Source organism: Patiria miniata, unplaced genomic scaffold (genome assembly GCF_015706575.1).
Source record: "Patiria miniata isolate m_02_andy unplaced genomic scaffold, ASM1570657v1 HiC_scaffold_9, whole genome shotgun sequence".
Lineage (NCBI taxonomy): Eukaryota > Metazoa > Echinodermata > Asteroidea > Valvatida > Asterinidae > Patiria > Patiria miniata.
In genome coordinates, this window is record NW_024037076.1 from 26,355,842 (window position 1) to 26,370,271 (window position 14,430).

Genomic DNA, 14,430 nt, shown 5'->3' on the forward strand with positions numbered 1-14,430 from the left:
TGAAGCTCATCAGAGTATCCCAGCGTCCTGTTTGCAGGGCGGGGGGTACGAGCGGAGTCCAGTGCATGCCTTCGCTCGTACCCCCGCCCCGCAAACAGGAAAAGTGCATGCCCTCGTCCCTAGCTAGCTCCCAGCTTTCAAGCTACCGGACGGCTTGAGTATTTAAGTCTTTTCGATAATCCCTTTCACAAATCATATTTTCTTTCGCTATGCAAATGTAAGCTGGATATCCTTATCGAAAAATACTGTAAATTTGCTGTGCCACACTAAGAAAATAATAGGAAGCGACTGGAGGCCAGTCTAATGTACTTATCGTTATGTGACGTCAGTGTTTGGGTAACAACAAACATGGCGACGACCGTTCGCTCGCGAGAAGTGTTTTGTAGAGTTTCATGAGATTTAATTTTGCAACTGAACATTTTCCTTGTCGTAAAACAGGCTGTTCAATTTTTCAAAGCGGACTGAAGATTAACAGCTACAGTGACCGTTCAGGATATCCAGAGATTTGCAAATTAAATCGTATTTAATGGGTGAAATAGTCCCCACAAAAGCTTCAACAACAGACACAAATGAAGCCGGTAATATGACGGATTTGGACGACGAAAAGCTGCAGGATTTGTACGCGTGGGTCGACGAGATTCCATTGAGCCGTGCGAAAAGGAACATGACTCGCGATTTCAGTGACGGTGGTGAGTTTTTTTAATTCAACACTTGGGCCTGGCGCCCTAAAAGAATGACACAGCCACTGTCCACATTTAATGGCATTCATTGGACATGTTGGAAGACCAGATGAATGGTAAAACAAAACTTCATGTTTATCTGTCATGTCTGTGTCACGCCCCAACTATCGCATCGGTCCCAACTATAGTTGGGCCTGTCCCAACTATAGTTGGGCCTGTCCCAACTGTAGTTCCACAGTTGGGCTGGCCCAACTATAGTTGGGCCTGTCCCAACTATAGTTGGGACGGTCCCAACTGTAAGTTCCATTGTTGGGCTGGCCCATCTATAGTTGGGCCACTCCGATCTTTTTATTTTGCGGTGTCCCAACTATAGTTTACATTGATGTACAACCATAAAACGTTCCCTACAGCTCTGATACACGTCTGACTTTACTGGGGACCACTGAAATTAGCTATTGATGGGGCGAATCTATAGTTGGGCCACCCCAATCTTTTTATTTTGCGGTCCCAACTATAGTGTACATTGTACAATTATAAAATATTCCCTACAACTCTAATACACATCTGACTTTACTTGGGACCAATGAAATGATCTATGAGTGGGGACCATCTGTAGTTGGGCCACCGCAATATTTTTATTTGGCAGTCCCAGTATAGTTTACATTTGATGTACGACTATAAAACATTCTCTACAGCTCTGCTTACATGTCCAACTTGGGACCTTTGACATTAGCTAAGGGCCGGGTGGGGCCCATCTATAGTTGGCCGGCCATGGCAATCTTTGAATTTTGCAAAATGTTGCTGGATAATAAAACCCAGCAGCTGGACAACTCATCCAACTAGGCAGTACCACGTGACCGGCCAGCCTTGCGGCATGCATGCACGACGAATACACGGTGCCAGCGCTGCGGAACATTTAATCCAACAAGATCTATCAAGCATGAAGCATCCGGCGCAATTCCAGTCCTAACTATAGTTGGGCCGACCCAACTGCCGCACTATAGTTGGGACAGTCCCAACTATAGTTGGGACCGATGCGATAGTTGGGGCGTGACATCTGCATGCAGTCTGTGTTGACTGTTTTTTAGTCAGGAATCAAAACAGTAGTCAGAAAAAATGTTGCAAAATGACGCCACTTTTTTCTTCATATATCATCTCAATGAAGGTCATTCATTGCAAAAATGATGATGAGACATGAATCTGGGACTGAGAAACATTTCCAATTTTGTTAGGAAATACAAAATTCTTGACTCTCCGTAGACTTTGTACACAATCGCGGAAGTGGCATCAGGTTGGAACATTTTTTCCCAATAATCTACCAAATGACCCGCATGCCTTGAAACTGTTCTGGAAGCCAAGTTTTAGGCGACATACCTTGACAAGAGTTTTAGGCGGAAATACCTTGGCGAGAGCATCCCTAGGCCTAAATGAGAATTGAGCTGTCAGTGTTCCCGAGGAGTCCCTTTAAATGTTATGCCCCCTTGGATGAATTTCAACTCACAGTTATGTACTTCCTCCAACTCTGCATAATCTTTTTCAGTTAAACAGATCTGTTCACAGTCATAATACCTGGTCTTCTTCTAAAGTTCACATTCCACTGGTTAAAACTAGTCCGAAAATTTGGGACTCTAAATACTGTGTATGAGAGTCCCAAAACTTAAGGCATCCATATTGTGCAAAAGTTTGTGCTGCATAATAAAACCAGTGTGAATCAAATGTGCAAGCTTCTTACTCACTACAGTTTCTTCAATAATCCCCGAAACTTCTGCCCTGCAAAGTTGCTGTTGTGAGCATTGCATCACCAAAAATTCAGCGTTTAATTCTAATTTTGCAGGGAGTTATCGAAATCCAAACGCGAAACATCACGTTGATGTGTACTGCAATGCATTGTGCAAAAAGACTCCTCAGCTAAAACATTTTCATCGTGCAGATAAAACAGCGCCCTCTTGTTGATCTGAGTGAATGCAGAATGTTTCATTTTTTAACAGAGGGTGCTATGTTCATTTGGCCATCGATTAAAAAACAAGTAAGCTGCAAGGCTCTTCCTACACCTACCCAGAATACCTTGGGAAACACACCACCATTTCTAAAGCATGGAGAATAACGTGGATGGTTTTTGAACTGTCAAAAACTTGCCTTAAAATTGGAGTTAAGGTCTCAAATTTTGCAGGTGACATGCTTGCAACTTCAGCATTTTGATGTATGTGTTGTGTGGGCATTAATTAGCTGAATGGTGAGTAAAAAAACGTCAGTAGTAAGTTTGCACGTTTTTATGCACTCACGGTCCCAGTCTGGGTTAAAACCACTCTCTCTCAACATTTTATTACGTTCTCAGGCCCTAAAAACTGGAATAGTCTTCCCTTACCACTTTCTGAATGTAAATCACTCGCTCTTTTCAAACACAAACTGAAGTCTTTGTTAATCCACCAGTCACCTCAGTAAGCCCCAGTTACTTTACTTTTCTGATCTTGGTTTATTGTTTTTTTCTTATTGAATCATATCTTTTCTTATTTTAGTCGTCGTACACGTATACACACTGTTTGTGTTCTCGTTATAGGTGTTGTTATGTTTATTCGTTTATTGTGAAGCTGTTACTTTGTTTTGTTTTTTGACAAGCCCCGCTTTTTTGGAACGTGCCTCCACATCTGTTTATATTTATTGTACTTTTCTTTATGATTATGTGGAAATAAACGTTACTTTCAATTGAATTGAAAAAAAAAGTTATGAGCATATTTATTTGCCTTTACTTTCTTGCAGTTTTGGTTGCGGAGATTGTACATCATTTTGTGCCAAAGATTGTCGACGTTCACAACTACTCACCAGCAAACTCCACCCAGCAGAAGATGAGCAACTGGGGAACGTTAAACAGGTACACAGGGAAACAGGGCTTCACCTGTTTGATTGCGAATCAATTAGTCTGCAATGATCCCTTTTATTATTAAGTATTAGAGGACGACCTTGGTCCGATAATTTGGGACTCTCAATACTGTGTAGGAGAGTCCCAACACTTAAGATATTGAGGACATGCAACACAACAAAATGGACTGGCACATGAAACAAGCAGTCCACACACTGTGTGTCGAGTAACAGATTTTTAGAAATTTCCGTTGGCATTTGGTTTGCAATCGGGTGAATCCGTGAATGGGTGCAAGTGCATTGACACGAAACACGCGCGCGGTTGCAATTATTAGCGAGAATCGTCGTTTCAGTGTGTGATAATCATGTAGCAACAATCGGCTGAAGGAGAATCACGTCCTGAATGCTGATTTCGGGATTGTGTCAGACTTGGCAACTTTTGAATTGAAATCCAGATCCAGAATATTGTGTTTACTCGAAATATGCTGCATTCACAGAGCTATCGGAACATCAGGTAAGTTGATAAACACCCTTATTGAGATTTTGAGCACTTTTTTCACTTAAGTTTAAACACACAAAAAAACCAGCACCAGTGACAAATGTTCTACTATAACCTTTAAGGAGAAACGATTCAAGCGCTAACTTCTCTATTCAATGTTTTTTTGATTTTCTGTTGCAGAAAAGTCTTTCCCAGAATCGGCTTCAATATGCAAGAGGTGGTGGTACGCAGTGTGTGTAACAGCAAGCCAGGAGTCGTTGAGGCCGTGCTGTGGCAATTGAGACACAAGATTGATCTCTATCTCAGGCAGACCAACAAATCAGATAAGGTACCCTAACCCTGCTGAATCCAACAGGATCCAACTATATCATATACCCGATGGAGCCTGTTGGATTGAGCATTAAACCCCTGCTGTACATTCCTGATTGCAACATGTTGGATTCAGCAGGCAACTGAACCGCATTATAACGCCAAGTTGGACTCTGTTGGATCCAGCAGACAACTGAAATAAGGCACAGTGGATTGAGCAGGAAACGACTGTTGGACTCTGTTGGATTTAGCAGGGTAGTCCTGAGGAACTACTAGGGTTAGGGTTAAAAAGTAATTAACATTGCCGAGCCTAGCAAAATCTTTCTCGGAAGCAAAACAAGAGTAGGCAAATCGCGTAAAGCCTTTATATTATGCACATTATAAAAAGCTTAAATATTTTCTTTTGTTTCTTTTTCTTTGGTCACAGTTGTCTCCCGATGGCTACTATGGTGGAAAAGAAGTTGGTTCTGGTGCTGGCAAGGCGGACAAGGCTCATGGTGAGGGACAAGCGAGAAATTACTGTTGTCACCTTTCCATACTTTTTTTATTTGAGGGACGGTTTGTCACAGAGATCCCTGTTTCTGAAATGTTTCTCATTCGTGGCAATAACTTTTGGAACCGGATGGAAAATTTTGTGTACCTTTATTATGAGTGCGTACAGGATTTTAGGCAAGAGATAATCAAGTTTTTGTCTTTCCTTCGAATTTTATAGGCCGGGCTGGAGGCAGCAAAGCGCCCAAACACCCGCCCCAAGCTCCCAAGGCGCCGACTGTACACGCAGGCACAAAAGGAACTAGGTAAGACTGCAGTTTTCTTTTCCTATTTTCCTTAAGGCCTCAAGCTCTTTCCTTCTTGTACCAGACGCTCCTTCCCAAGTTCCCAAACGGACCTTTTTCCCCAATCCCCATCCCTACCGACCTTCCTGGTCAGGAGGGGAGCGGGGAGAGTAGGGCAAAAAGACAATGTAAGATGGGGCTGACTGACTGTCCAGCCAGTTCAAAATGTGGGGGGAAAAGGAAGAGGGTGGGGTACGTCCTAGACCTCATGTTGTTCTCTTTTTCACTACTGTTAAAATTTCATGAATCTGTACAGCGAGGCAGTGCTGTAGTCGAGTCCACCTCAAGTCCTTTCACAAGTCCAGTCACAAGTAACAGGGGATGAACATTGAACAGTAACAAAGGAGTGGCCTTGTTACAATTCGTTTGAATAGCTTGTGACTTGAATCAAGACTGGAGGACTTGTGAGGACTTGTGAGGACTTGTGAGGCCTGGTTGGGACTTGTGAGGACTTGTGAGGACTTGTGGGGATTTGTGAGGACTTGTTCGGACTTGTGATGACTTGTGATGACTTGTGATGACTTGTGATGACTTGTGAGGACTTGTGGGGACTTGTGAGGACTTGTGAGGACTTGTGGGGACTTGTGATGACTTGTGGGGACTTGTGGGGACTTGCGAGGACTTGTGAGGACTTGTGAGGACTTGTGGGGAATTGTGATGAACTCGACTACAACACTGGAGAGAACAGGACGACTAGACTTCAAAATCAATTAAAACGCTGATCTTCATGATCTTCACTGGTTTAAGGGACTCTCCACATATCGCACAGAGAATTCACAAGCCATATGGCATGCCTCATCTCTTTTTTCCGTAGCCATGTGGGAAGAGTGAGATCTATCAACCACACGAATGAGTTCAGCACAGAATTCAGGCTTTTACTAGAGGAGAAGGAACAGAACCTCCTGGCATCGCAAGAAACAGTCCAGGTATGATACATTTGACTCGAGAATTGAAATTACAGTGACGCACACAAACAAAAAGTTTGGTTTTGGCTTACAATTCCTCCTTTGCCCAGACTGCGTCTTGAATAACAGTCTAGATAACAGTTTGTAGATGCTAGATTTTCTTAAACGTTATTCATTTTCCACTTTGTGACAAGTGCTTCGTAGCTTTGTGGTTTTTGTATTGTTCTGTGAATAATGACAGTGTTTATTTTTGTGGCTAAGGTTGGGTACAGCATGTGTGGTACAGGGCAGTTCAGTGTGGTATCACAGGTGAACATTCAAGAATGGGTCGTAACTGAAGAATTACATTATATATTTTTAACTGTTAATTTGAAAAGTGGATGCTTAAAGGCAAACGTTCCTGCCCTATTGTAATGTGAAACACTCGTTATTGGTCGTTTTCAGTAGAGTGAAGAGTTAACTCTGACGTTGACAGATATTTGGAGGATTAGAACGCTTGCACATTTTTACAGACTTTTGAAAATATAATTTCAGTAAATCTGCTGATAAATAACACTCTTGTCCTGAAATCTACATTTAGTGATTATGTGTGTTTGTTTATGGTGTAAATCGAGGACACACACATGCAACATCATCGATGAATCGAGGACAGAAACCGAATCGAGGACTCCTCGGTTGGAAAACGTGTACAAAACCATTGAGAGCTGTTGCGAAAAAGTTATGAGTACAAACAAAGGAAAAGGGAAGAGGAACAATAGAAAATCCTCGATTTACACCATAAACAAACATGTGTGTCTGTGTGCGTGTTTGTGCAGACACATTACATATATCGTCAGTTTTATTTTTGTTATAAAAGCTATTATAAAATGTATTTTACCCAAGCAACTGAAAGCCCTATTTTCCATTCATAGAGTCATATTCTGTAATATTTAACCTTTGAACTGACAAAGGTAACTGATTTAAGAAAAAAAAATGTTTTCACTGTGGGAGTCAGGCTGGCGTAGCGGTACTTTCCTCGCCTTCAAACGCTGTGACCGGGGTTCAAATCCGGTCTGGGCCAATATGTGGATTGGGTTTTCAGTCCCTACCAGATTCCGCGGGTTTTCCCCAGAATATCTTCTGGACTTTTCCTCCCACCTCTAAAACTGTAATTTCTTCTCATTGTCTTCCCTCTATAAGTTGGTGTGATGTTTGCCCTGGGATGCTTTACTGACTATAATGATACAGATACAGATAAAGCGGCCATGGAAAAACGATCTTCTTTTTGATCTTGGTTATCTATTGTTCATTATTGCCGCTCGTGGATAAATGCATGTGTTCTAGAAAGTTTACAACTTCAGTCTACTCTTTTTCTTCTTTTCTTCAGATACTACAAGCAAAAGTAAGGAGGCTGGAGCAGTTGCTTCAGTTGAAGGACATCCGAATCGAGGAGCAGGCCAAACGAATAGAACAGCTGGAGAGAAGATACTAGAACTCAAGTACATAAGATTCTCATTGTATCATAAATTGTGTATAATAGCTATGTACATTTTTTGACATATAAGTATGGAAGGATATAGCTGTACAGTAGTCGACAGTTGGGCTATTAAGGGGAGTGGCAGTGGGAGTAGCAAGTAGCAAGTTAGCAACGGAGAAACCTTGCCTGTGTTGTATGATTTCCTGACACAAGAGGGCCTGTGAGCATCTTATGCTAGGCTCAGGTGTATACCTGTCTGTGTACATGTAGTGGTTTATAGTACATGTAAGTCCTTATTACTGGAACCAGAGGGCACCAAACAATGCCTTCTTGGTATGTGAATGCCTTTTGTTAGATACCAGATAATCTAAAAAGTGGTCCAATTTGGAATTCAAGTCTTTTCATTTAATTAGCTGTATCTCTGTACTGGGGTGTCCAAATGAGATGTGATAAAGACCATTGTGTAGAGTATATACTACACGTTCAGACTCTAGAGATAAGTTTTGCAAAAAGAGAGTGCGAGTATTTGTAATACATTGTATTTATGGATTGACTGCTACATTTCTTTTTTATTGACACACGCTGTGTGCCTTTAAGCATGTCTACTTTAATTCTCCTGGTTCAGATTTTGATTTCTCTACCTCCCTGTTTTCAATGTTTCAAATTTCAAATTTGTCTACCTCCCAGTTTTCAAGGTGGCAATTGTTTTTTTTAAATTATCTCATCTCACTGGGTTTTTGAGAAGAGGCTTGGACTAGCAGTCTGTATCCAAAACAGGCTTTGAATTGGTTACAAAGGAAGGTCATGCCTCTTCTGAAATTTGGCTCGAAATTGAAAGGGAATTGAAGGACATTTTATAATAGCATTTTAATAATCTCGTATCTTCAGTTGAGAATTGGTAGATAAAGGACTGGACACTAGTTGTCGGTCAAGATAATGTAAAGCTGTGTTTACTGTGGTCTTCCCCGCTAGAATTGAGTAAGTTTTTAGTTTTCGTTAAACCTTTTCACTTCGAATTTCTACTAAGTTCTATCAATGATTTTCAGTTTTAGGATTGTCTTCTTACCGTATGCCACACCCAGTGGGGACTAACATCCAAACATTTAAAACCCTAGTTGTATCAAGGGAAATATTAGACTATTTGGGACTTTGGAAGTGTCAATAAATTTGTTCGACAAACTCTTTCAGCTTTTGAGGCTTGTTTATATACGGTAACACAAGTTTTCATCTTTTGGCCACAATTTCTTATGAGCTTACCGGTGTTCTATCAGCAGTTTCAATTCACCCACGTGACAAGCTCTCGACCAATAGGAATGGCTAAACTCTCGGGTATTTTATGCATTTTAATGTAAGTACTATTAAAAATGTATAAGTACCGTACTCATTCTCTCGCCCAATTGTATAAGACTTTACTCACGAGTCGGCCATATTAAATTGAAAGCGAGGTAAACTCTTCAGTTTTCGAACTTGTGAGTAGAAATAAAGGCAATGAAATAACAGTTCATTACAAATTAATACCAGTCTGGTCGGATGAATAATTTCAAATCATGCTTAAACATATGAAAGTGAGGCTTTTAACACACGCCAGTCATTACATACTCTGGTACCATTCCATTCAACAGTTTATTACATGTATTTATAAAATATATATTTTTTAGTGCAAAAAGGTTGCCGTTCATGTCTTTACTGTTATACAAAGGGTGTACATGTATATTTTAAATTATACAATTCGTACTCGAAAGCCTTACATAAGCCAACGGGCCTTAGGTAACTTTATTATTGAAATGTCAATTTTCATTTTATTTCCCCTTTTATCGGCCCGCGAATTAAAACCAAATACGTACCTGCGCGAGTTAATATTGTGTATACCACGTCAATTCCCCTCGGGCAGACGGGTTGGCAGGCCCATGATTGCTCCTGAACGATATTTTCGCAAAGTGCTGTTATCCTAACAAGATTCAGCCTGCAATTATGCGAACGAACGGGTGTCGCAAATAAAAAAAAATGCACTTTAAATGTTTATTACTCGCGGTTGTGTTTTCCCCAGTACACTCTCCCTGCCTTTTTATGTTGTAGCAGTATACTGTCAGTGAAACACTATTTTAAAAGGACATTACGGCCTGGAATACTGCCCATCGGACTACAAAACGTGTTTTAAATTAAACGGAAAGAGCATTTTAAAGTAGAACATAAACGTTCACACCACCATCCTTTAAAAACCGGGCGTTTTTGTGTTATTCTGACGTTATCCTAGTCAATGTACATGGAATAATTAAGTGAGCAGATTCGCTGATTACTGAGGCAAGACAACCCATCTCTTGACCTCTAGATGTTGGCCAAATCAGCGGGCGCTTTCTATATCGGGTCTTCGGTCATTCACCCGTTGCGCTTCGCTCGTACCCCCCGCCCTGCAAACAGGACGCTGGGATGCTCTGATGAATTCACGCTCTGATTGGTTGGATTTTGCGTGACCAGTGACCTACACGTCATCAAGGTCATGACTCTACAAGGGTTGAAAAGGCCGTTAAGACTGATTGATTACTCTTTTATTCCAGTTTAGTTTTTATATCGTTGAAAAAGCGTAATAATGTAGGAAATTCTGTAAAACTTATCTGTGTTGTAAATTTACAATTCCCGTCACTCGCTCAGGCTCCGTTCCGAATCACGAACGGTCGGATTGCATTATGCGACGCTCAAAATTTGGTCCACATGGTCCGCAATAAAACAGAAATCGCATCAGTATGGAATGCGCGCCATTCTATGGGAAGTTTCGGATAGCATTTGCGCACATTGTCTAACTGCGGTCTTGAACAGCTGCAGCCAGATGCTTTGTACATAGGTCATAGGCCATTTCCTTCACAAGATTCTGTGAAGCTCATCAGAGTATCCCAGCGTCCTGTTTTCAGGGCGGGGGGTACGAGCGAACCGTTGCGCGTCATCATGGACAAAAAAACTGTGTAACGCGCTCTGTATCATGTTACGCAATAATGCGCCCGGCTGTTGTATTACAACACACTGCATTCGAATTGACCAATCAAAACCATTCGGTCCTCATTCGGGAATGAAATGACGTCACGATTTAGTAAAGTCGACTCCGATGGCTGGCGCGCGGCTTGCATATATATATCTGCATGTCTGGGCATATCAGATGTTATACAGGAGATTAGCCTCGGTGTGGATAACGGGTGATACTCAGACTAGCGTTATCCATGCGAGAACGATTATTTGGGGTGTCCCATTTTGTTCCGAAAAATCGAGCTGTTCAGTGCTACATAGATGTGCAGCTGCACAGTGGTTGCTTTCTGCGGACGGGTGAGAAACAATGTAATATTATTATTACTATAATGATCTGGTTCACGGTACTCTGTGGAGACGTGCACAATAGGGAACACAAGATTGTAAACGTCTCCACGCAGCCGTGGCGATTTCTAAAGGTTACGTAACACTTTATTTTGAATGAAACTACATTTTGAAAATTAATTTCTCCCGTTAAGAAGACCGTATCTTCATGCAACTTTCAGGGTTTATTTCCCTTATAATGATCCAAGTATGTGCTAAAAATCATTGTGATATGTTCATAACTTGGCATTGAAATTGGAAAAAAAGACCTGTGTACCGGTGCGTGCAGAACGTGTCAATCTTTTCAAAACTCACGAATATTAATAAGGTTCCTAACTATTATGGCGTGCAGTAAAAATTCGGAGAAAAACCTCCTTCACGAATTATTAATTGATAAATATCACCCTTTTTGCCGGCTTCCATTGGTCAGTTCCGAGACCCACGCCAAGTGACGCTAATGAATATGCTAATATACCCGTCGCTGTTGTGCTGCCGGGCCGAAATTGGTCAACCGTGGCGCCTACGGCGCTTTGCTGAACAATGCACGTGGGTTAGGTCGGCAGAAAATCCTTTCAAAATCGAAATTTTTCTTCGAGATAGTTCAAGGTGTAACATTGGCGTTTGCAACAACATCTCAGATAAGCTGAAATTCGAAAAAAATAATTAAATGATTTAAGTGTTCAACTACTCGTGAAATAGCAACTTCGTGAAATTCCTCGAAATTGATATAAATACATAGATTTTGGGAAGTTTTCGAACGATTTCTTCCAGACTTGAAGGTCAGCTTTACCAGGAATCAGGATTGACCTTTCGGCATCAATGACGGCCATTTTTTTCACTGACATGAAGTTTAGATTTTTTTCTTCAGTTATAATTTAACATTTCAATCATACTGAGCATTATTTTCTGAGAAACACAACAATCAACGTCATGTTTTTTGGGGGCGCATGAATTTCACTGCTCTGTTATAGCCTCTAAGTTATCAACGACATACGCTTTGTCTTTGCAACCATATGTGACTGCACAGGTCAATTTCTATAGGTGAATACGTCTCCACAAGGTTATCACGAAATAGATATATGGATTTTACTTAAAAACTAGTAATTGCAAAGTTGTGTTGATTCCGTCGCAAATTGAAGTATTTTACGTAAGGAAAATGAAGTCCGGATTTCAGCCCGGGAAATTAACTCTGGTTATTAAGACCTAAAAAGGAGCATTTTGATGTACACTTTCAAACTCGAAAACTTAAGTACACGAGAACAAAGAAATGACTCCACAAGGATACAAATTCCAGTAGGCCTATGTGTGTGTGCATGCATGTTCCATTTTGGTTTGGTTAACTGTTTAGAAAAGTCAGACTTCAGTCTCAACCAAACTTGGTGACAATTATCTCTGGGTAGGGGGACTTCAGATGACTTGAGACATTTGAGGTCAAAGGTCGTCTGAAAATATCTTCAGTATGTGTGCGGACCTGTGCAAGTCCACAGTACGTTTTAAGCTCCCGAACTGTGCGGACATCCTTGTTTAAAGGTCCACACATCTACCGCAATGTAAACGTGTCTTCTTTTTGTGTGACAATCTTTGGTATTTGTACTTTGTATAATTGTATCTGTATGTATCTTAACAAAAGCTTTATGTAAACTAGCTCCTGAGCACGATGGTAATAATAATAGTAATAATAATAAATTACACTTAAAGAGCAGTGACGGAGCGCGTGTCCGTGGGGACAAAGCGCTTCACCATTATGGCTTTTCCAAACCAACCTGGGCTGGTATATTAATATTTGAACCCCTCCAACAGTTATTAACTTCAATGACGACAACCATGCGCGCCCCGGCATTACAAGCATGTCAATAATTGACTTACTGATACATCGCACAGCTCAAAGGAGTGCACTGGATTATTTGCAATAATTGATGTTGGGCATAATAACAGAAAATGAAAGAAACACAAAGTGCTTGATCATTTTTGTGTACGCTATTAAGAAAAAACTAATACCTTAATTTTGCATTGTCAACAAAATGTTCTATACATATTGTTTCGAATTTCAGTCTATTTTTCCTTTTAGTTTACACTTAAGTCGACTCCCTTCCCCTCAAAGGAAAGGATGAAAGTTAATAGTATTATATTGTACATTAAATACGCATTCATTATTTAATACTTCATAATCTTTAGTGCTCTATACAGTGCTCTTACTATGTCACATAGGCGGGTGCATGGGCGTCAATCGATGCGGGACCCCCCCTCACTTTTTCTGTGGCATGATGTCTGTGTAGCTCAGAATGGCTGATTCAATGATTCCAAACTCGAAACTGATGTTTGAGTGATGATCTTGATCGGATGCTTGAAGGTATGTTCCCCCACACACTTTTGAGAATCGATTTACGTCCTTGGGCGGGTGCATGATAGTATGCGGTAGAAAGTCATCAGAATGCAGTGACCTCTCACAGTTAAAGCTATAGTCCATCATTTGCAGCCATCCGAAAAGTAACTGGCGTAATTATTGTTGAAAAACATACTTAGTTGAAAGATAGTAAGGGAACTAAACTCCCTGTGAAATTATTCTTTCTGGCAAGCTGTCATTTTGAAGTAATCAACGAAAGAAGGCATTTCCAACGGTGATTCTTAAGAAGCACCGTAGGAAAATTTAAATTAGTAGTTCGTTTTGTTATTCAGCGCAGCGCGCGCAAGTATTGGAACGACGCACACGCGCGCGCGGTTGTTATAATTCGTCGGATCAGTGCGCGACGTCGCGTAAAGCTGCAATTCAAAACATGATTCAGTAACTTTTGATTTGAAATTGAGATCTTAGAATGCTGTTTTTCTCGGAACATACAGCTGAAGCTTAGCTGAAACTTTATCAGGTTAGTTGCTTAGTATCCTTTATTAGATTTTGAACTCTTTTGTTGCTTCAAACGAACAAAATGCACAAATTACAAATGATGGACTATAGCTTTAATGGTAGATCTCGACAATGGTTTGACTGTATTAAAGGAATATACAGGGTGATAAAAAAAACCCGAAACTCAAATGTTGGGACCATTGTTTTAAGAAGGTTCTGCATGTAGCATTTTCAAAATCTAGGATATGAAAGCCCAATTCATAAGCTATCTTTTAGTACAAGAATCATTCAAATCACTCATGTACTTTTCAAGTTACGGAATTATAAGCACAACCACCGTTCAAAGGTTATGTCCACGGATCACAGAAAAGGTGTGCGTTCTTTCAGCCAAACGAAAACAAATCACACACATCCCTATGTGATTTGGTTTTGTTTGGTGGAAAGAACACTGAACTTGTTTTGTGATCCGTGGACAGAACCTTAAAACGGTGGTGCTTTGAAAAAATTCTTGTACTAAAAGAAAGCTTATGATTTGGGCTTTCATATCCCAGATTTTGAAAATGCTAAATGCAGAACTTCTTTTAAACAATGGTCCCAACATTTGGGTTTCTTTTTTTTTACTCACCCTGTATAGCATCGTTTTCTTTTCATGCATTTTGTTTGTTTTCAATAATTACACCACTCAAAATCCAAAGGCGAACGTTCAAA

The 14,430-nt window shown here is 40.6% G+C and overlaps 1 protein-coding gene across 1 annotated transcript; it reads left to right on the forward strand.

Moving 5' to 3' along the window:
- Nucleotides 1-330: 330 nt before the first annotated feature.
- On the forward strand, nucleotides 331-9,056 carry LOC119720692 (sperm flagellar protein 1-like). The gene is made up of 7 exons (XM_038190496.1): nucleotides 331-689; nucleotides 3,438-3,549; nucleotides 4,216-4,363; nucleotides 4,772-4,841; nucleotides 5,057-5,141; nucleotides 5,995-6,106; nucleotides 7,452-9,056. The coding sequence occupies exons 1-7, from the start codon at nucleotides 527-529 to the stop codon at nucleotides 7,554-7,556; spliced, it is 795 nt and encodes a 264-aa protein (XP_038046424.1). The 5' UTR covers nucleotides 331-526; the 3' UTR covers nucleotides 7,557-9,056.
- Nucleotides 9,057-14,430: the final 5,374 nt, after the last annotated feature.